Source organism: Microtus pennsylvanicus, chromosome 13, assembly GCF_037038515.1.
Source record: "Microtus pennsylvanicus isolate mMicPen1 chromosome 13, mMicPen1.hap1, whole genome shotgun sequence".
Lineage (NCBI taxonomy): Eukaryota > Metazoa > Chordata > Mammalia > Rodentia > Cricetidae > Microtus > Microtus pennsylvanicus.
Window position 1 is genome coordinate 78,122,199 of NC_134591.1, and position 23,796 is coordinate 78,145,994.

At 41.2% G+C, this 23,796-nt stretch overlaps 1 protein-coding gene across 9 annotated transcripts in view; it reads left to right on the top strand.

Moving 5' to 3' along the window:
* Window positions 1–23,796, top strand: part of Rere (arginine-glutamic acid dipeptide repeats) — a 366,134-nt gene that overhangs the window by 186,024 nt on the left and 156,314 nt on the right. For all 9 annotated transcript variants that reach the window (XM_075945074.1, XM_075945075.1, XM_075945067.1 and 6 more), the window contains 2 exons: window positions 13,271–13,376; window positions 15,490–15,586. In XM_075945074.1, coding sequence (XP_075801189.1) covers window positions 13,271–13,376; window positions 15,490–15,586 — 203 coding nt within the window. The remainder of the gene's footprint in view (window positions 1–13,270; window positions 13,377–15,489; window positions 15,587–23,796) is intronic.

Below are 23,796 nucleotides of genomic sequence, written 5' to 3' on the forward strand. Positions count from 1 at the left end.
TGATTAGAACTTGAAATTTTCAATTTTCAAGTATGTGCTTATGCCATTATAAATTTCATAGTGATTTTGGTGTATATGCATACATGCTAACATTTGTGAATATAATTGTAGACTTCAAGTAGGAAAAAATCTCTAAGATGTATTCATTAGATCAGTCTTATTGTTTGTTTTGTGTAAATATATCGAGTATCATTAATACTAGAAAATGATACATTCCAATATAGGTAACACCATACAAAATAATATTAACTTGCCAAAGCAAAACTTTGTTTTTGGCTCCAGGAATAGGTAGGAATCACCCTCTGAGTCTTAGGATCTTTTGAAGTAACTAGTAGGGTTCAGACTGTGACAACTGCTGCAGCATGGGAGACCCCATGGAGTGCATTTGGACCCCTGAGTTAAAAGCCTCCAACTGTGTGGACATTATGCAATACCCTGCAGGACTTGCAGGGAGAAACTGGGAACCTCTTTTGTAGAGCTTGATTTGAAATGTAGCTGCCAGATGCTAATCTCTGCTGTGGCATGGGATTCCATTTTCTTGGGCATTGTTTCATCGTATGTTCCAACAATTTCTACTGCCAGGTAGAACTCTTGACAGTTTTCCCTTGATATATGTGGGTAGCGGAATTGGATAAAGGTTTCCTGAGCTTCTCTCCTGGTTGTTTCTCCCTCATTGAGGAATATGAATGTTCATCAGGTGGTAGTGTTTGTATTATGTACTAATTACTGTGAGTTGGCTTTCAGTGCTTTCTTTTGAAAAAGGAAAACAGAAGATTAGGGAAATTATCTTGTTCGGTGTTTTAAGGTCCTTGTTTAACACTAGTAAGTGGACAACTTGGCTATGTGTTTGTGCAGCTCTGGGGGCTTCTCCCTTGTAATCCTGTTAAGTGCATGCGCAGCAACACTGACACAGAGTGGCTTAGCTCTATGCTTGATAGTGCTTTGATCTGGGGGCTCTTCGCAAGCGTCTAAAGATAGGATTCTTTGTTCTCAAAATTAGAAAATTAATAGATCCTGGCCAATCCCCGAATTGTAGACACTTAACCAAAAGCAAGGACTCTTCCGGGTCTGAGGCTTGACTTCCTTGTTAATGGCTTTGAAAAAACTCTCATTTACATTTATTTATTACTTTTCATATAAAAGATCCTTTGCTGTTTTGTATTTTAACACAAGGGGCAGATGTCTCTAGCTTTGAACTGTGCTTTGCTGTGTGTCCTTGCTGCTGAATGTTCTTTCAACATGGGCAGCTCTCTTTGTTAAAAGGCCAAACCCCTTGGTGAGATGTTCTGGGAAAGAGGACCCCTTGATATTTGAAAGGTGAGAAATCCATTTAAACCATTTGATGGCTTCCAACAGCCCTGCCGCTGGCTTCTGCTTGTTTTAATGTAAGTGATAGATGCTCTGGCTGGTTGTGTTCAGTAATTGGATGTGAACTCTGTAATATAAGTGACATTTCATGGCAAATGTGAAGGCCCTGTGGATAGCATTCAGTTTCAGTGTTGCCTGCCTTCAGGTTTAAAGGTATAAAACCATAGCAGAATTTAATTATTGGAGCATATATTCAAAGATTAGTTCAATCTATTTGTAATACCCTTAGCTGTTAGGTAAGTGTTTGGTCATTGTGCATGACAGTGAGCATGTGATTTATAATGTCAGCATGTGCAGTGCAGGCATAGAAATGCTAATCAGGCTGTGTGTAAAGAGGACGGCCGGCAATATAGTCAGCAGTTTGCTGCCACATAGTTCTCCTGGAAAGATAAATCTGTAATCAAGAGGAGTTTGTGCAGATAACAAACAGGAGAATGTTATGAAAGTAATACTCCTTGCTTGCTTTCAGGAAGGTTTCAATTACATCTTATTAATGACTCCCCTGTCCCCAGGTGTGTGCACAGCCTGCCTGGAAGGTACAGCGTAAACAGGCTTGGGCAATTCAGGTTTATTTAATTCTTGAGTTTTCGTTTTGTTGTTGTTTCGAGACAAAGCTTCTCTGTAGCTTTGGAGCTTGTCATGAAACTAGCTCAAACTGACCTTAAACTCACAGACATCCACCTGCCTCTGCCTCCCGACTGTTGGGACTAATGGCATGCCCCACCACCCCTGTCTCATTCCCCATTTTTAAAAGTACACTGCTGCATGATGTTTTATTATTTAGATGTGATATGTTTTAATTATTACCTGTTAATAATGGATTCTCCTTCTCCCTGTTCCACCTTTCTCCTCCTCTGTGTTTTGAGAGAGTCTTATTTATCAGGGATAGCAGACCCCGAATTGCTGTGGATATTAGATTTTTATAGTTATCTTTGTGTATATGCAAAACATTTTTAGAGGGCTAGGAGCTCTTGCTCAGCAATTGAAAGCACTTGCTCTTGCAGAGGACCTGGTTTCAGTTCCTGGCTCTCGTATCAGGTGACTCAGTCATCTATAACTCCTGTTCCAGAAGATCTGTGGTCCTCTTCAGGCCCCTGAGCACAGCACACACATGACATACATAACACACATTCAGGCAGACACACACATAAAAATAAATATTCAGAAGTATTTTTAGAATAAATTGCAGTAAGTGATACTGCTAGGGAAACAGGTGAATATACTTGTTATCTTGGTAAATATTATCAGGTTTCCTGAACCAGGCAGCTGTGCCAGTGTTCTGCTTCTCTGTAACGTGATCTAGCAGTTTCATCAACTCGGATGCCTGCTAGCCCGGACAGTATCATCTCCGTTGACTTCTGTTTCTCATGGTTTTGCTTTTAAAAAGGATTTATTTTACCAGAGAGACAGAAACAAACACACTACCAAGGCTGTGCAGGTTCCCCTGGAAGCCAGAAGAGGGCATCAGGTTCCCAGAGCTGGAGTTAAAGGTGATCTGTAAGCCACCTGATGGGGCTCCTGTGACACAAACTCAGGGCTCTGGGAGAGTAGCAGGTGCATTTTAACTGCTGAACCGTCTGGCTCTCCAGCCCCCTTACATTTTATATTTCAGTCTTTGACTTATTTTTTAGAATAACTTTGGAATAGAATATGAATTATAAATACAATTTCACTTTTTCTTATATGCCTTCTCAATCTCAATAGCATTTATTAAATAGGTGCAATATCTTTATCACTTATTCTTTTTTTTAATTAAGATTTCTTTACTTAATGTGCACTGATGTTTTGCCTGTATATACTGTGCGTGAGGATATTAGATCCCCTGGAACTGGAGTTACAAACAGTTGTAAGCCGCCATGTGGGTGCTGGGAATTGACTGGGTCTCCTGGAAGAGCAGTCAGTGCTCTTATCTTGAGCCATTTCTTCAGCCCTATCAACCATTTTTACAATTGCATATTACCTTTTCTCTATTAGTGCTGGGAATTAAACCCAGCGCATGCCAGGCAAGTGCTATACCGCAGAGCCATAACCCCAGCCCTACATTGCACTCATCTGCCCATTTCTAAGGACATCTTAAGGCTATTTCTCTGTCCACTTTTGAAGTCGCCAAAATCTCAGCCTACTTTTTCCATCGTCAGGATCTTTTGAGAAGACTACCAATTTTAATGAATGTAATGCCCAAAGCGGTTACACAACATTGTAAACAGGTGTTGCTTAACTGGTCTTACATGGTTGCCAAATGACAGGTTTCATTGCTCCTGACTTTTCTTTGATATCCAAGCATTTATATGGTTATCTAAATTAGGGGCTCTGGAGTGGGCTTGCTGCTCTTGTGGAATGCAAACTTTCCAGGGTCTCTGGACATCATCACCCCCACCATTCTCACTGACCTTTTGTAGTGAAGCAGGAGCACATTAAATTCTGGTTGTATGGTTTAATGAAAGGATGGCTTAAAATGAATTAGCACTATTTTTGTCAGTTGTTTTTATTGTTATCCTAAGTTATCTCTCTTCTGGAAGTTTGAAGATACTGTATTTACATCCTTACATGACAATTGGTTTGATTTTTGTATTGGGGTTTTTGTCTGTAGTGGTGCCTGGCTGCAGGAAAAAATATTGCAGCTGACATGGAGTGGTTTTGTCTGTGTAAACTGATGTGCATGTGAGATTATGGAAGAAAGAATTGAGATTAGGCTACTATTTTATAGTAATTTGGTGTGCCAATATTTGAGCACAGCAGTGTTGGTTCTGAGTTGCCTTTTTTTTGGTAATGAAAATGCTCCCGGGCTGGAGAGATGGCTCAGTGGTTAAGAGCATTGCCTGCTCTTCCAAAGGTCATGAGTTCAATTCCCAGCAACCACATGGTGGCTCACAACCATCTGTAATGAGATTTGGTGCCCTCTTCTGGCCTGTGGACACACACAGAGACAGAATATTGTATACATAATAAATGAATAAATATTTTTAAAAAAAAGTAAAGAAAATGCTCCCTATCTTGATGATGGGGTGGTAAAAGAAATTGTTATTCAGTGTTACAGACAAGTTAATTTTATTGTATGTAAGTTATACCCTAGTAATTAAAAAATAACCTAAAAGTTAAAACTTGATTTTCAAAAATGTGGAGAATGATTTCAAAGAAAAGGTTACTGTAAGACATTAATATTAGTGCTAGAACATGAGGGGATTCTTTGTGACAAAAATTCTTATTTTAAAATGGTTTGGGGGGGGGCTGGAGAGATGGCTCAGCGGTTAAGAGCATTGCCTGCTCTTTCAGAGGTCCTGAGTTCAATTCCCAGCAACCACATGGTGGCTCACAACCATCTGTAATGAAGTCTAGTGCCCTCTTCTGGCCTGCAGGCATACACACAGACAGAAAATTGCATACAAAATAAATAAATATAAAATAAAATGGTTTATGGCCCTTAATTTCTTGCATTAGCACTCTCTCCTCACCCCCCCATACACTTTTTAAAAAAGCATTTTCCCAGCCTGCTTATAGTTGACTGAATACACTGATCAATTGCCCGAGGATTAACCAAGTCTTCTCATTTCCTGCTCTCCATCTCTCCTCTCCAGTAGCAGTGGTCCTTTGTTGTCTGACCTGTACTGAACTATGCTTTTTGGGCATGTGTGTATTAGAAAAACGGTGTGGAAAGTAGACCGACAGGTACTAGAGGTTACGGTCTTTATTTGGTTTGAGTCAATAGGGAGAAGAAAAATAATTAAGACATTTAAAACAGGAAAAAACTAATTTCTATGAAATGGGAAGTGTAACTTTGCAGTGTTCCTACTGATTTTCTTCTTTCTTAACCCAACTATTTGAATTTATTCATGGTCAATTAGGAGTGTTTGTTAGCTGTAATTAGATTTCTGTTATTATATGGGCAAACTTTACTTAAATAAACAGTAACTTCTAATTCTGCAAGTCTTAAGCACCCCTTAAAGTGCAAATATTTGTTCTGTGAAAAGCTATTTTACTACGGTAACCAGATCCTGCAGCTTGTGGCAATGCAGAAAGTAGTAGAACAGAAAGCTCAGCACCTGGAGCTTAGTGGTGTTGCTGGGCTCCCGTAAAGTAGACGTGATCTGTTTCAGTTAGAGTCTGGCAGAAGCCATCTGTACAGCTTATTTCATCTGGAAAGCAGCTAGCTCAAGTGTGATCCCAGAGGCTGCAGGGTCACATCAGTTCCATAGTGAGCCAAGACTTCGTGTGCCTTTTCCTGAGTATTTTCTTACAAGCACATCTCACAAAGGGTAGATGCTGTACACCTCTGAGGGCGGAGACAGAGCAGAAACAGAAAAGCTGAGGCCCAGAAGAAATTGAAAATAAAAATACTCTTCATTTTCTGAATTTTGTTTGTTGAAAATATAGTTTTGCTGGGTGCTTAGGAGGCAAAGTCAAGTGGATCCCTGTGAATTTGAGGCCAGCCTGCTCCACATAGTAAGTTCTAGGACAGCTAGGGGTACATAGTGAGACCCTGTTTCTAAGCAAAACAAGGACTGGGAAGATAGCTCAGCATTTAGACATACATGCTGCTTTCCTAAAGAACCCAAATTCAATTCCCAGCACCCATTTCAGGTGGCTCACAACCACCTATAACTCCAGCTCCAGGGGCATCTGATGTCCCCTGGTCTCTGTTGGCCTTTGCACTCAAGTGTACATATCCACACAGACATGTATATCATTAAAATACAACAATTTTGAAAATTAGTTCAGTAATTTTTAAGAATTTACTTGAGGGTTGGGCATGGTGGCATCTTTAATTCCAACACTTAAGAGGCAGAGGCGGATGAGTTTGAGACCAGCCTGGTGTACAAAGTGAGACCCTGTGTAAAAAAGGGGGGTGGGAAGATTTCAGATCCTAAGAAGTTTGAGGACATAAAACACATGTTGACTCATAAAAATCTTCTACAAAATATTTTGCCATCAGGTTTTGACACAGCAGAATCTCTGTGAGATGACTTTAAACCCTAAGTTGATAATTTTTGTAATTCAGTGCCCCGTGGTCCAGGTATCTTAGTTACTGTCCTATTACTGTGAAGAGACACCGTGGCTAATTTACAGAAGAAAACATTTAATCTTCCTAGGTTAGCCCATGATAACAACAGGCATGGCGCTGGAGCAGGGGCTGAGAGAGGGCTACTGTCTGGTCTGTGAGGAAGAGACAGGGAGAACCTCAATCCCACCCTCAATGACATGCCTGCCTCTTCAACAAGGCCACACCCTTTGTAATCTTTCCAAACAGTCCACTAACTGGGAATCAGAAGTTTACATAGGAGCCTGTGGGGCCACTCTCATCAGATCACCTCACCAGATCCCACCTTTCTGTAACACCCTGTCTCTGGTATGTAGAGAACCCTGTGACTTCTGTCTGTTTCGCCACATGGCCAGCACCGTTATTGTCACCACCACCACTCAGTTATTAATAAGATGACAAATTTTAGCTTGTTTAGGCTTGAGTTTTGATAATAGAAGTTCTTAAAGTAGAAAAAGCTTTGTTAGGAACTTAGGGACATGAGTCAGTTTCTTACTGAGATGTCTGTGAGCAGCTATCTACTCTCTATGTAAGGAGAGACAGATGTCCTTTGGACCAAAGGAAATTTGTGTTTATCTGGTGTGACCTTAGCTCCTGGAGTAAACATAGTGTTAAGGTGACAATCGGGTCTTTGGTTGGTTGGTTGGTTGTTGGCTGTCTGATTTTGTAGATCCTAGTGTATGGTCTTACATGTAAAAGTGAGCCTCACAGTTTGGATGCTCACCTTACTAGACCTGGATGGAGGTGGGTGGTCCTTGGACTTCCCACTGGGCAGGGAACCCTGATAGTTCTATGGGCTGACAAGGAAGGGGAACTTGATTGGGGGAGGGGGAGGGAAATGGGAGGAGGTGGCGGGGAAGAGACAGAAATCTTTAATAAATAAATAAACGGGAAAAAAAAGTGAGCCTCAGAACCCAAAGATGGGTTTTTTAAAGCCCGAGTGTAATGTTTAGTTGATCAATTAGTCAGTGTTCTCCAGGAGACAGAACCAATGAGATAGAAGGGGAGGGGGAGGGTGTTTAGGGATGGCTCACATCACCTCATTATGGAAGTTCTGAGGTCTTATGAGCCACCTGCACACTGGAGTCCTGGGGAAGCTGGTATCGTGGCTCATTGAGTCTGGGGACCTCAGAGTCGGAGAAGCTAAGGTAGTAGAACTGAGAGCATCCCTTGCAGCTCCAGCAGAAAGTGAATTGGTGATTGCTTTATTCTTAGTTTATCCAGGCCCTGAGCTGATGGATAGCACTGCCACTGTGACCGTGGGGTCTGTCCTCCTCAGCCCACTGTGACCGTGGGGTCTGGCCTCCTCGGCCCACTGTCACACACTGGCCTCCGAAGGCACTCGCACAGACACTCGCAGAAGTAGTACATTGCTGACTGTATTAATCATGACCATTGATTGACTAGTTAAGAACAGTGTAGATGATGGCATATACAAGAATATTCTTTAGTTTGCTCTGTTTGTCTCACAGCATATTTCAAATCCCCCTTTACACATACCTTATCTGTGTGTGCATTTAGTATTAACGACAGCACAGCAAAACATTATGGCATGCACCTGCAGTCCGAGCACGTAGGGGCTGGAAACAGGGGGGCAGGGAGTTCAAGATCAGTCTTAGCTACATAGTTCATGACCAGCCTGGGCCACATGAAGCCTTGTTCCAGAAAACAAGAAACTAGTAAGTTTACAGTAGAGGCCAAGAAATAGGTCTCCCCACTGCAAATACAGTAGCTAATTGCCTGAAAATGTCACTGCTCTTACGTAGTATAAAACTAGGTAGACAGAGCCTTAGTAAGTTTTGACTCTAATTAACAGTTGAGAGGTGGTTTTAATTTTGTGTGTGTGTGTTTGTGTGTGTGTGCATATGTGTACCTATGTATCCGTGTGAGAGAGATACATGCTCAACTGTTCAGACATGTGTTGAGGTCAGAGGTTATCATCAGGATGTCTTTCTCAGTCACTTCCTCACCTTATTTTGTGTGGGTGATGTAGTGTGTGTGTGTGTGTGTGACACACCTTGTATGGTTGCTCATGCCTTAAATTTTACATGTATTTTTCAGTTCAGTGAGAGTCCAGCCATTGATGTAGAAGAATACCAGTGTTAACCTGCAGATATCACCACCACCACTTCCCATGTAAATCCAGAAACTCTTGTGACCCCTTTCCCCAGCAAATAGCTGTCCATCTTTGGTTGGTCCTCTAGTTTTGTGGTATCTCCTCTCTTGGTCTTCATTTCTGTGTGGATGAAGGTGGTAGAAAAGCCTTTTCTTGCTAGTGGGTGATGCTTCTTCCTTCAGGAATACTGCCCAGGGTGCTTTCACTCTGGAAATTTCTTGGTTCATTATTTAGTGATGGCCATAAATCTCTATGAGATGTGTGCTAGTCTTCAGTCATATCATTAGTAAATAGTGAGCATGCTATTAGAAACACTTAATCTGCTCCTGGGATTCCTCAAGTGACAAGCCTACCTTCCAGCCCACTCCTACATGTCTTGTTTCTATATTGCCTTTACTTTATATTAGTGTTGAGGCTGAGAAAAGTAAAACCTGTGACTGGTTTTTTTTTCTCTGCAGAACAGTGACAGTAATCAAGGTTTATGAGAGCTAACCATTCAGCTTCTATGAGTGGACCCCAAATCCTCACAGTCTAGTGAAGGAGGAACACAGATTGTATGTGAAACAGAAGCCAGAGGTTGTTAACATACAGAGTTTAGCGCATTGTAAAACCAGGATTCAGACCCTGAACCACATGATGTTCTGAACTTACTTTTTGGGCTTAAAATTTCTGTGATTTTTCCAGGCAGTGATGATGCACGCCTTTAATCCCAACACTCTGGAGGTAGAGGCAGGCGAATCTTTGTGAGTTCGAGGCCAGCATGTTCTACAAGGGCAAGAGCTAGTTCCAGGACTGGCTCCAAAAGCAACACAGAGAAACCCTGCCTCGAAAAACCTAGATAGATGGATGGATGGATGGATGGATGGATGGATGGATGGATGGATGGATAGATAGATAGATAGATAGATAGATAGATAGATAGATAGATAGATAGATAGATAGATTTCTGTGATTTTCATCCATTATTTGACTTAGAGGACTTCCTGTGGTTAATGTTCTGAAACCCTCAGTGTGTCCTGAGTAGGGATTCTCCTCTTATAGCAGACAGTGTCCTCCAGAAAAGACATTGCACTTTGTAACCCTGTTGGATGGTAATACCAGTGAACAGATGTACCATAGTTTAGTTCCATTTGGTCTACTGGGTCTGGTCTGGGGAAGACATATGTAGCATGCTTAATGAAAACACAGAGACAGCCGGGCGATGGTGGCGCACGCCTTTAATCCCAGCATTCGGGAGGCAGAGGCAGGTGGATCTCTGTGAGTTCGAGACCAGCCTGGTCTACAGAGCTAGTTCCAGGACAGGCTCCAAAGCCACAGAGAAACCGTGTCTCGAAAAACCAAAAAACAAACAAACAAACAAAACAACAACAACAACAACAAAAAACAAACCCAGAGAAGATAATAGGAGTTAGATCAGAGAAACAGAGCAGTAAGCCACTAGAGAGACCTTTTACCTCTACTAATGCTCGAAATGAAGGGGGAATCCTCAGACTGCCTAGACTGCACTATGGATTCCTTTCTCTTCCCCTTTATATTCCTCTCTCCATCTAGCCATATCTCCTGTCTCTACCTCCTTAGTGCTGGGATTAAAGGTGTGTGACTCCCAAACGCTGGGATTAAAGGTGTGAGCCACCACCACCTGGATCTGTTTCTGGATCTATCTGTGTAGCTCAGGGTAGCCTTGAATTCACAGAGATCCGTCTGCCTCTATCTTCTAAGTCCTGGGACTAAAGTTGTTTGCCACCACCGCCTGGCCTCTGGTGGCTTAGCTTTGTACTCTGATCTTCAGGCAAGCTTTATCTATTAAAATCCAATTAAAATATCACTACAGAATATAGTTATTAACAAAGGAAGAGACCCCAAAAATCAGTTGGCCTTCCCATCTGTTCGCTTTTTGAGGACCCTAGGACAATAAGGTAACTAGTGGTTGCAGATGGAATTGCAGTCTGTACCTTACAGTTTTAGCCTAGTACTCTGAAATAACCCGCTATTGTTAGTCTTTTATTAAATTGCTGGCCTATTTAGAACACAGTTTCATTTGACTCCACCTTTTTTGTTGTGCTGTATCTGTGGAATGGAAGTATGGGTTTAAGTGCTGTTTGGTGGGGTTTTTTTTTGACACAATACTGCCGCCCCCTGGCCATTGGACAGGACTGCATCAGGAGCTCCAAAAGCTTTTCAAGAGTTGCAGGTCTGTTTACAAGTAAGCCAGAGTAGGTTTTTTGTTTTATTGTGTGAAATCAATGGGCCTAGTTGTGTCAGTTATTAACTAGTAATGTAGAGATGGCACATGTAACAATTTCCAGAATTTCTGGCTAGGTTCAGAAAAAACAGACAACTTAAAATTGCCAGTCATTGAACCTGGAGAGTCTTTCTGTTGCCGCGCAGGTTTTCAGGCTTCTTAGGTATGTTTCAGTAATGAGTAGATGCTTAGATAGTAGAGCACAGTTCCTGGGGCTGCTGGTACCCTGAATTCTGGCTACTCTGGGAAGTACTCCATTAGTGGGACCTGGTGAGCATCTGCCTGAGATCAACGCCACCCTTATACAAGCCGTTCTGGAGGGAGAATGGCTCCACATTTACCCACAGGGTTCCTGACAGATGGTGGGGCTTTCCTTTAAACATTTACCTGGTATCTGATGCCGTCTTTACATTTTCCACCAGTTCCTTAAATTATTCTCATTTACAGTACAAAAGAGAAACTCAAGATCTTAGAAAGTTACCAGTCACACAGATATGGGTAGTGATGGCATCGGGAGTTCATCGCGACAGTCTTTCCTGTGCTTTCTAGTTAATTGTGTCCTCTGTTCTATAGTGCTTGGACCAGGTCTCCATGACCATTGTGCTTTGGCTTCTATAAATAACAATAACAACAATGACGACAACAGCAATGGCTTTCAACCAACTTTGGCTTCATTTCTCCACACACAGAGAGTTAGCAATGCTTAGAGACATTTTTAGCTGCCACAACTTGCGGAGGGTGCTACATCCAACAATGGCAGGGCAACAGAATTACCCTGCCATGTGTCAGTAGTCAAGAGACGAGTCTATTTCCAGTATTGTCTCTTACTGTGATGAGTTTATGCTGCTCCCTGCAGGCTCAGGGGTTCTGTTTTCCTTACTGGCAGTGTCATCTTAGTCTTGCTCTTGAGTTTTGTAAATTTATTGAGGGCCAGACCACACCAGTGCTCAGCTTCTTCTCAGTCTCAGCATTGGGTGTTCTGTGCTGTGTGCTGGTATCCCAGTTGGTCTGTCTTGTATTTCTTTTTTCTTTTTTCTGTCTGTATTTCTTTCTGGTCTCTGCCTTTGCTTAGAAGGAGTGCACTGAGGTCCTTTTCATTTTTTTCCCAGGGTACACATTCCTTTCATAGTGTCTCAAAGAAGGTGGCTGCTCCCTTCTTTAAACTCTTACAGTCAGCACTTTTTCTGTGAACCTTCTTATACTGTTTGTCCTCAGTTTTTCTTCTGTAGAATAAACAATATGAGCTAATTTTTGCCATTAAATTTTTCAGTGTAAAAGTATGAATGAGTAAAATCCATGGCCTACACACTGTCCTTTGTATACATAGTCTGTCTAATGTAAACCAGCAGTGATACCCTCTTCCTGTGGTCATGCCTGTTTGACAGTTGCTGCAAAGCAAGAATCCCGATGTTTATGATATTTATTGTGGGATAGCATTCCACATTCTGAGTTAGTGTTGAAACTTGCAACAGTTCTCTCCCTGCCTGTGCTCGTCTTTCAGTTCAAACTATATTTGCCTGTTTATTTAACCAAGGTGAGTCTTCTTTCATTAAAGATTCCTGCCATGGTTCAGAATTAAGCTGTTCTCTTGACAAAAATGAGGCAGTTTTTTTGAGTTTTGATCTCTGCACTTTGGTCAGTGAGCCTGTGAAAAAGGTAGAAGCTGTCGAGGGGGACTGTACTGCCTTTACCTCGGGTTAAAACTACTTTATGAATCCCAGGAAACTTCAGTGTTTGCTGAGTTGAGCTGTTTCATAGCCTAGCACACAAGCAGTGTACTTGAAGCTGTACCCTGTAGCGTTTTTGTTTGAGCTGAGAACCAAGGTAACTTTTAGAAATATGTGATTAGTTGTCCTGTACACACTTAAAGGATGATGGTCAACATGGGGCTCTTTATTTTTTACCAGTAGTTATGTGTAAGCTGTTTTGTCCTCGGGAGTCAGGTAATAAGGCAGGTCCTATTGTATGGATATACATTCTCGTCACCACCTGTTACCCGTGGTGTGCTTTGTAATTTTGGCATGCAGCAGTGACTTCCATACAGTTCTGTGGCCCACAGTGGAGGGAGAATTTGAGACAGTTTGTGACAGGCAAACCTTGGAGGGGAAGAGACTGTCAGGTGTCTCTGGGTAAGTTCTTTCCAGCTTGTTACTTTTAATATTTCTCGATAGTGTGCTCTGATTGTTATTTACCAAGATGGTCAAGGATTAAGCTAGAAATAATGTACCATATAGAGCTCTGCATTGGCATTAAAAAAATGTGATAGTGAGTGAGTGAGTCGTGCTGAGAAGCTTCAGGATCCGTCTCTATTGTTTCTTGAGATGAGCAGTTTTGAGGATTATGGCCTGAGGGGTGTGGTGGCCAGGGACCCAGGTATTGTGCTGCTGGTGGTTGCTGTGTTTCCTGCTTTTTGCCCATCCACTGTGTAGAGGACTTTTGGTCGTACGTATGATATGCACTTGCAGGCACCTGAAACCTGTTCCTAATGCTGTTAGATTTTCCTTTTCAGAGTAAGAGGGACCATCTACTCATGAACGTCAAATGGTACTACCGTCAGTCTGAAGTTCCAGATTCTGTCTATCAGCATTTGGTTCAGGATCGGCATAATGAAAATGGTACGTATTCCCTCGCGATGCCGTACTTTTCAATCTTAGCTTTAGGTAAAGTTCTTTTTTAAAACACCAGTTAAACAGAGATTGCCTCTGGTAGAATTTCTCTCAAAAGAGCTTGTTAAAAAGAACATTGCTGGGTCCTTTTTACATATGCTTTTGCAATTTTTCCATTTTCCTTCAAAATAAACAACAACAAAAGAGGGAGGCCTAGAGAGATAGCTCATTGATTAAAAGCATTTACTACTCTTGTAGAGGATCCAGATTCAGTTCCCAGCACCCACACCAGGCAGTTCACAACTGTTCATAACTCCAGTTCCAGTGAATTCAATGCCTGTGGCCTCCATGAACACCTGGTGCACATAAAACACATACATGCATATACATGTTTTTTAAATCTTGAAGAAAATGCCAAAAAAATATCAAGAAAGCCCCCTCTAAGTTTGTACTAATGCACATATTTTTAAAAATAGCAGTTGTATAGTTCTTTAGGCTCCTATGTTTAACTTAGTGACTGGTAGTGTTAAAGCCCTGTATGCATGTGTTCCTTGTCCTTCCAGGAGCTCATGTGCTGTGCTTCCCTACATTTTAGGCAGACAGAGCCCATTTTCAGAGAAAAGCTTTTTGAGTTACACTTTGGAATGTAAATTAAGAGCTGCCTTCAGAAACAGTGGTTTTTGGCAGCTGATTTCCACACTTGCCTTTGGTCTCATATATTGGATCAGAACTTTATCAACATGTAAGCTCTGTATAAATGTACTGCGTGCAACATTTATGCAAGTGTGTAGTAGCTTTTTGAAAACCTGGTCTTGAGAGTTGCCTCGTGCTCCTTAATTCCATTAGTCGTCCTGAGGCTGTGGGAGGCGCTTTGCCCTGGCATTCTGTCTCAGGAGGGTGAGCTTAGAGAGGCTGTGGGAGGTTGTGATGGAGCCAAGGACATGCTGTCTGTGTTTCCCCACTCACCTCAGCCATGGTGAACTTTTCATGGACTTTTTTTTCTTTCTTTCTTTCTTTTTTATTTATTCATTAAAAATTTCCACCTCCTCCCATCTCCCTCCCACTCTCCCTCCCCTCCCTCTCCCTCTCCAGTCCTAAGAGCAGTCAGGGTTTCCTGCCCTGTGGGAAGTCCACTTTTCATGGACTTTTAAAAAACATCTTTGAAAAGATAAAAGTCAGTTAACTTTTATGATCTTTTTAAAAAAAATAGTAGCTTAATAATTCTTTTCAGTCCCAGTCCTGTGGCTTCATTGCATTTTAAAATATTTGATAGTAAACAAATAGATGAGGGCCAGATGTGATGGTGTGTATCTATAATCTCAGAATTGGGAGGGAGAGAGGAAGGAGACTTATAAGTTCAAGGCAGCCTCAGTATTGTAGTGACTTCAGAGCCATCCTCAGAAACAGACATGCAGAGAGAAAACAAAATGGACAAGTTATCTACATGTATTCATTGTATATTGTAGGGCCAGCAGAATTGCTCAGCAGCTGAAGCTGTTTGCTGCCAATCTTGACAATTTGTCTTCAGTTCCCAGACCCACTTGGTAGAAAAGAAAAACTGACTCTTACACGTTGTCCTCTGACCACTACACACATTGCTATGAAATAAGCTTGCCCAGATATAAGCACATACACATGTACATGCACACAAAATAAAACAATGGATAAAATTAAGAAGTATAATCCCAACACTCAGGAGGCAGAAGCAAGTGTATCTCTGTTGGTTCAAGGCCAGCCTAGTCTATGAGAGCTAGTTCCAGGACAGGGTCCAAGGCTACAGACAAACAAAACAAAGTTGTTTCGTCTCAAAAATTAGTTAACACGTTGCTGGGATGTGGCAGTGCACTTCTCTTTCATTTTCATTGTGCTTTTTAAGACTCAGTACACAGAAGGACTTTGTGAACTGTCTGTCAGTTGTTGCAGCTGTACATTGTGTTCTGTCATTCTTACTACATATCCCGTTTCCTAGTGGCTGTATTTTGGTCATAACTATGTTTTGGTATTTGTCTTTAATAGGAGGTAAACTTGAGAAAAAGGTTTGCAAAAATTTTCTTCTTGTTTTGGGAACTTTACTTTAATATCTTCTTATTTAGTTAACTGACTTCTTTTCTTTTGCTTGTAGACTCTGGAAGGGAACTTGTCATCACAGATCCAGTCATCAAGAACCGAGAGCTCTTCATTTCTGATTATGTCGACACGTACCATGCTGCTGCCCTGAGGTGAGGAGAGGCTGGAGGGTGGGAGCTGACTTGGCTGTGATCTGCTTTGGCAGTCATTGTTTTTATCAGAACTAACAGTGGTTCGCTGGGGTTGCTGAGGTTCCAGAGGTTTCTGGGCTCTCTGCCAACCCCACTGTGGCTCTCCCTGTATCTTTGTTCTGATTCGTTTCCATACTGTCTAAATTAGTGTGTCTTTCTGGGAAGTTAATATCCTAGTATTATTTGCTAAAATTTTTAGGGTGAAAAAGTCTGTAGATCTGAGGTTAACTTTGTAAAGATCAAACCCTCCTGCTGGTAAAGATGGAGGGAGGAAAAAAAAGATAAAACAAACATGCCAGCATGTTAATTATAGAAAACCTAGGAATTTACAGAAATTTTTAATAGCTCTTCTTCCAGTTTTTCTTATTTCTCAGTCTTTTTACTAAAGAGCATGCTGAAGAGTAGTGAATATATTGAAGATGCAGTCTGAAACAGAAGGGCATCATTCCCTTCTGTGATGTCAGACAGGTTTGCCTTAAAGCAAGTGTGCACTTCTGCTTCTCCAGAGCACGGTGCCAGGATTCACCACCTGTACACATTGTGTCTCTGTGTCTGGCTGATTTGAAGCCTCTTTGTAGCACGATTAATAAAAACCCAGAGACAAATTGGGATTCAACCTGAAGGTCAGAAAAGCAAAGCAGCCAGCCACTGGTTCTTACCTCTACCTCAGTCTGAAATGGTGATTTGCCTCCAGGAATCTTAGAAAGAGACTGTGTTTGAGAGCTGTCTCCTCCTGTCTTATATTCTTCTCTAGGGCTGGGATTAAAGGTGTGCACCACCATCGCCTAGTTTCTATGGCAAACTAGTGTGGGCACTGGGATTGAAGGTTTGTGTTTTTGCTGCCTGGTCTGTAAAGCTAGCCTGTGAGGCTCTTTTACTCTGAACTTCAGGCAAGCTCTAGTTATTAAAATACATGTGAAATATCACTCCACCACCTAAGTGACATAAGAAGTATGGTAGCTAACATCATCACTTACCTCTCTGTAAATCATAAATAATAAGGTTTTGCCAATTAGTAACAAAACCCTTAATCTCTGTTAAAGAATATGGGTACAATAAAAGCCTTTGAGATTTGCTGACTTTAGCTGAGCTACTTAAACTGAGATGCAACCATAGTTGCCTAGTCCTCACCTGTCACCTGTTCAGCCACCATGCCTGGGGTGTCTCAAGCAAAGCTTGCAACGATAGAGCCAGTTACTTGGGCAGAAGAGTAGCAGCATTTATCTAGCACTGTTTCTGCAAACATTGAGTCTCAGATACATGTCATAATGGCCTTTGTCTCAACTGTTCATCTGAGCCACTTTGGACCAATTCAGAGACAACACATAAATAAATGCATTGGCTGTGGTCCAGTTGAGCTTTTTTTATAAATGAAAAGTAAGAGTTTTGTTTACATTTTACTTGTTAGTGATTTTGTCCTTTTGTTTTTTAATTATTTAAAAATCTAAAATTGTTCTCTTGTAATAAATATGTAAAAACAGGCAGGCAGTGGGGATCGTGCCACAGGGAAGGGGTGGGTATGTTAAACTTGACTTTTTACAGAGCTCTTACTTCATTTTGAGAATGTGGTGGTTTATAAGCCCCAGATTCCCATAAGCCTTTGTATGTTCTTTGTATGGACTCCCGAGCTTAAACAAGCCTACATGCTGAGCAAAGCACGGTGATGGAAGTTGACTAGGTTGATAATGGAGGACAGCTGACTAATTTAGCATTTGTCCTCATTTGCCTTCTGCTTTTTCTATCTCCTCTCTGGTTGAGGTCATGATTTTAAAGGACTTGAGATTCTAGTTTAGGAAATGATGTACGGTGTAATTGGTTGTCCAAAATGTTTTGACACAATTGAAATGAATATATTTGAAGGTTTCTTAATGCCATTCAGATTTGATGAACAATTCTTACCCAGTTTTTAGAAGAACTGTTTATCTCCCATAACACCGGCTTGTAGCACAAATAATAAAAACCTAGAGCTAGAAATCGGGGTTCTAGCCAAAAACCAGAAAAGCAGAGCAGCCAACCCAGTAGAGAAGCCTTACCTGTACCAAGGCTGGGTGAGCACAAACCAAGCAGACTAAGCCTCTCTCTCCTCTCATTTTATATTCCCTTTAGTTCTGGGATTAAAGGCGTGCGACTCCCTAGCACTTGGATTAAAGATGTGTGGTACCACCTGGATTTGTTTTTGCATTGATCTTGTGTAGCCAAGGGTGGCCTTGAACTCACAGAGATTCAACTACCTCCGTTCTCCCAAACCCTGGGATTAGGGTGTGTGTGCCACCATTACTGGAACTCTAGAGGCTTTAGCTTTTCCTTTGGTCTTCGGGCAAGATTTATTTATCAAAATACAAACAATATATGACTATACTAGCTAGACACAGATAGACTTGGATTACTCTAGATAGGCTCGCACTACTCCTGGGAAGCCATAAACCCCTGTCATGGGCCCTGTACCTCGACCTCTCCAGTAGCAATATGTGCTGTACTTTCTTCAGGGTATCTGACTAGAATCCTTTCTGACCATTAGGTTTTTAATCCTCTTGTGATATTATCTTAAAAGTTGTCCAAAAAGTAATAGGTTTTCTACAAAACTGTCATCTCCAGTTTTTTTAATGATTTATTTTTTGAGATTATAATATAATTGTAATATAATATAATTATAATATATTACACCATCTCACTTCGCTTTCTTTCCTCCATGCCTGCCCTATATTTTTTTCCTTGTTTGTTTTCACATTCATGGCCTCTTTTTTGCATTTATTGTTGTTACAGACAAATATGTATTATATGTATTCCTAAATATATAAATACAGCCTGCCCAGTCTATATAACGTTGTTTATATGTTAGACTGACCATTTGGTATTGGATAACCACAAATAAGTGTAGCCGTCACCTCTTATTAAAGAAATATCTCCAGTTTTAGTGGTTTTTGTTTGTTTGTTTTGTTTTTATTTTTTTGGACATTTATTTATTTTGCATGTATTGGTGTTTTGTCTGCATGAGGGTGTCGGCCCCTAGAACTAGAGTTACTGATTGCTGTTAACTTCCATATGGGTGCTGGGAATTGAACCTGGGTCCCAAGAGCAATTAGTGCTCTTAACCACTGAGCCATCTTTTCAGCCCCTAGTTTTGCTTTATTGGGCTTAAATGAAGCGACCCTTTGTGACCTGACGACTGGATGATAAGCAGTCATTTTGTCACTATTTGGTCCGGCTTGGTAAATGTTGTTGAACCCTGGCTTTTTCCATAGCCTGATGCTCAGTGTATGGCTCTAACCTCCTTCTCAGTAGCAGTATGCTCACCACGAAAGGTTTGCTAGTCTACCATTATAAAACAGGGTGGAACAGCAAAGTCCTAGTCATCTCAGATTGTCTTTTTCTTCTCCATGGTTAGGGTACTTAAACATTTTGGTGAATGAGAGGTGATGGATGATTGAGGATTGAGATTCAACCTTTTCTGCCAATTTCTCTTTTTATAGCTAACCCACAGAAAAGAGTGCTTTCTTCTCTGACACATGTAAACCAGCACTGCTATAGATAAATTCAGTTTTGAAGGGATACAAATAAAACAGTTCGTGGGCACATGAAAGGGGATCAAATGAGTATAATAAGAAAACCAAAGGACAAAAAAGGAAAAAGAAAAAGGCAATAGTGTTGGCTCTTAGCACCATTCTTTCGAAGATCAAAGGACTCGGTTACATGGACTCATGCCGTGTGCAGCCATTGACTGGGCTGCCATCCGATTCACTGAGGATGAAGCTGATGTCTGTATTTTTTCTTTCAAGCTAGTGCTAGAGTTGGTTATAAAAGAGAAAGGCGAGCTTTGTCCTTCGGTTACCGTAAATCAAAAGGAAAACAGAATTTCTCTGCAGCCTTTGCTTTGTAAGTTGTGGTGTCTTAGCTTCTCCTTCCCCAGAGGATTTGTTCTCAGTCTGGACTCAGTTGAGAAGTGTGTTGAACAGTGTCACCGCGTTGCAGCCAGTTTTGAACCCTTGGCCTTGACCATCCCTCACCTTTATGTTTCTGACAAATTTTATGTAGAAGTCTGCTTTCTTATTTCATGACCCTTATTCATCATTACAGAAGTCAGCATCTTGAGTAAATTACTGCTTGGGTTTTCCTTATGCCCAGGGAAGAATTTTTGGTTGACATTGTGACATAAGAGTGAAAAGTGCCAGACGGAAACAAGATGACTTCAGCCTAATCCTGCCGGTACATAGCTTTGTGAACATAATCAAACTTGTTGATTTTTGAATCATCCTTTTGATACTTGCTCAGGTCACGTGACTTAGCAGTGACCTCATGACTTGCACATATATCTTCTGGCTTAACATCAGTATAGCAGGCATGTGAAAAGCACTCATAAAGGACCTTGCATGTGGTGGCCTAACTAATGTTCTTTTTCAGTTATTGAATCTCAGTGAGGTCTATAATATTAGTGTTCAAGGAAGAAAAGCTTATAATAGAGTTATTTATGTACTGGTGATATTTAGTTTACATGCATTTCATTTCTTGGCGTGTTGATTGTGTATTCACACAGCTTTGTTATAGGAAGCACGTGCAGCCCTGGGAGAGTGCTGTCATGTGGTAGTTTGCTGGCTGTGCTGCTTTCCCCTTTAAGGTGGTGCTTTGCTGATGTGTGGTGTAGCTGTTCTGGGGTTGGGAATGTGTGCTGGGAGAGGTCAGCAATGGCCCTGACGTGGCTGCCATTTTCTAGCTTGCTCACTGTCTTGTCTCCTATTTCTAGTAGTCACAAGAAATAAATATACCAAGGCAGTTCAGGCTACACGCCACTGTTTTACCTAGGGATTCATAATTTAGAAAGGTAACTTAGGGTAAATTTTCTGAAGCTCAGGGCCCAAGAATCCATGACTAATTATTCAGAGCTTCTGGTTTTCATTAAGTTCACCTGAATTAACTTACTTCATCATTTTTCCATGAGCAGCTGTCATTATATTTATGGTTAAAATGGATTAATTTACTCTATAGAGATCTCTTAAGAAGTTTCATTGGGGCTGGAGAGATGGCTCAGTGGTTAAGAGCATTGCCTGCTCTTCCAAAGGTTCTGAGTTCAATTCCCAGCAACCACATGGTGGCTCACAACCGTCTGTAATGAGGTCTGATGCCCTCTTCTGGCCTGCAGGCATACAGACAGAATATTGTATACTATATATATATATATTTTAAAAAAGAGTTTCATGTGTTGCAGAGCTCTCTGTCTTGCAGTTGCACTTTTGGGGCCGAGTTAGAACATCTTTATCGCTTTATCCACACACAGTAGTGCATGCTGCACAGCATGCTTTGTCCTTGTCTTTGTCCACACATTGTTTAGCTCCTTATTGCTCTGCTAGCAGATGAGGGACTCTGTATTATAAGCTTTATCATGCGTCCCAATGTCTGGACTAGTGCTCCCTTTTAAAATAATTTGCCTTTTCATAGGAGCCTTGGTGTTTTCATGTTTCCTTCTGTGAAACAATGCTGGCATTTGCCTTAGTGGTTGCATTGAACGTGTTACCAATTGATGAAGGAAGTTCATGTTGACTTTAATTTCTTTTTATCTTTTTTTTTTTTAATTTTTTTTCTTGATTTTTCAAGACAAGATTTCTCTATGTAGCTTTGGAGCCTATCCTGAAACTCACTCTGTAGACTAGCTGGCCCCAAACTCAGGTAGATCTTCCTGCCTCTGCCTCCCAAGTGCTGAGATTAAAGGCGTGTGCTACCACTGCCCAGCTTCATGTTGACTTTTCTATTTGAGATCAGAGACAGTCTGTTTTCTGCATGGTTTATAGTGACTTGCGTGCACCAGGAGGGCAGGCAGTTTGTCTCAGGTGAGTTTTCTACAGCTTCCCTCAGTTATTTCTTTCCTAAGCACTAGATTGTGCTTAGGAACCTTGCACTCTGAATATAGGACACGTTCTTTTTTATGGACTTTGTCACATTCTGAAAAGTTGCTTGTATATTAAGTCATAAGACAAAATGTCTATCTGATTACATAGCTATGAATTAATTAGTAGCTTACCATGAAAAACAACACAAGCCTTCTACACTCAGAGAGTTAATACTTCTCATTAAAACAATGTCTGATGTAAGGGGCAGTACAAGCTAAAAGAAAAGGTGTTTGTGAAAATGAAAATAAAAATGCCATTTAATCTTGGCATTTAAGAAATGACTGAAGAAAAATTAGTTGCATTAAACACATCGGTAAAAAAACATAAGAATTTTTAATGAATGGATTTACCAGCTTATTAAAGAATGAATTTTAAAAAAGTCAAAAGAATGTTTTGACTTTTTTTCTGGTTGGGTAAAGATGTATTTAGGTCAGTCTTTAAGGGATCTGGGTACAAGTAGGATCTCAGCACTATGTTGAGTTCTCTGTGTGATTGCTACACCTAGAGAAACCACCGTGAGAACTGTACACAGCCATTCACTTAAAACACAGGTTGTGAGTCAAGATGAGGTTCCCAACATGTCTGTGCTGTAGCTCACAGGAAGGCAGGGGACACCTCATGGAAACTGAGAAAGTCATTTCACAAAGATTTCTCTACTTTAACCTAGGCTAGAAAGCCCTTTCTTTGGAGGTCCTGCATTGTTTTTTCTTTTCTCAAGTAAGGCTAACTAACTGCAGTTCTCCACAGACATGCTACTGTGAATTCCGTGCTCCCATCCTGAGTTTCCTTTTATTTTACATAAACTTCAGGTATAGGGAGACTTTCCTAGTTATTGATAATTTTATGAAGTCAGTTACTAGGTCACACTTTTTATTCATATTCCCACCCTTTTGTTATACTGCACGCATGTGATGTGGGATAGCTCTGTCCTCACTGTTTGTCCTTTAGCATGTGACCTTTCTGCACTGTCTTCTAATTGTGTAGCCACATTATACCACTAATTCTGTACAACCCACTCCTGTTTTCAGAGGATGTCTTTTCCATATATACTTTATGCCTGCAATCCTCCAGCTCAGGTTCCCCAGTGCCAGGGTTACAGGTGTGTGCCACCACCCCGGCTGAGGTGAGATTTTTCTAAGGTGTCTCCTTTTGTGGTGGGTGACTGCACGTGGAGCTTTCCTGCCTGTACTTGCAGTCCTGTTAACAATGAAGAACTGCTTCAGGAATGGTGTTGACAGGACCTTAGAAAACTCTGGAATCACACATTTCAAACAGATGGAAATGATGGCAGTTCTCTTTAATATTCAGTCTCTTCTTATTCATTTCACTACACAGTGAGATAATACCTTACTTTTGAGCAACCATGGTATGCCAAGAATGTGTACAAGCGTATAGAAGGAGACTGCTGGGGCTGGAGAGATGGCTCAGTGGTTAAGAGCATTGCCTGCTCTTCCAAAGGTCCTGAGTTCAATTCCCAGCAACCACATGGTGGCTCACAACCATCTGTAATGAGATCTGGTGCCCTCTTCTGGCCTGCAGGCATACATACAGACAGAACACTGTATACATAATAAATAAATAAAATAAAAAAAAAACAGGCCAAGGCAGTTTTCTTTAAGAAAAAAAAAAAAAAAGAAGGAGACTGCTCTTTTGTTTCCAGGCCGCACAGACCCAAATAATCACACAGAAACTATATTAATTACAGCACTGTTTAGCCACTCAGGTATATTTCTGGCTAGATCTTAGATCTTGAATTAACACATTTCTCTTAATCATCACGAGGCTATGGCTTACCAGAAAGGTTCCAGCAGTGTCTGTCTCCTTCAGCAGCTACATGGCAGCTCTTTGACTCCACCTGCTCTCTCTATAAATCTCTATTCGGATTTCCCACCTGGCTTTACTCTGCTAAGCCATTGACAGAAACCGCTTTATTCGTTAGCCAATAGAAGCAACACATATACAGAAGGACATCCCACATCACATGTGTGCAGTGGGAAGTTGGGCCTGCTGTGTGCCTCCAGATCATCTTTTCTTGTTAGTATTGGGTGGGGTTTCTTGAGCTAATGTAATTTGGTGGCTTAGGTTTGTATAAAAGTCACTGTTTTGACTGTCCCTCACCTGTAGTGATTGACTAGCCACCACACCACACTCCCATGTATTCAGAGAGTCCTTTTTTATTTCCCAGCCACCCAGACCCGAATAATCACACAAAGCTATATTAATTACAACACTGTTTGGCCAGGCATATTTCTAGCTAGCTCTTACATCTTAAATTAACCCAATTCTATGATC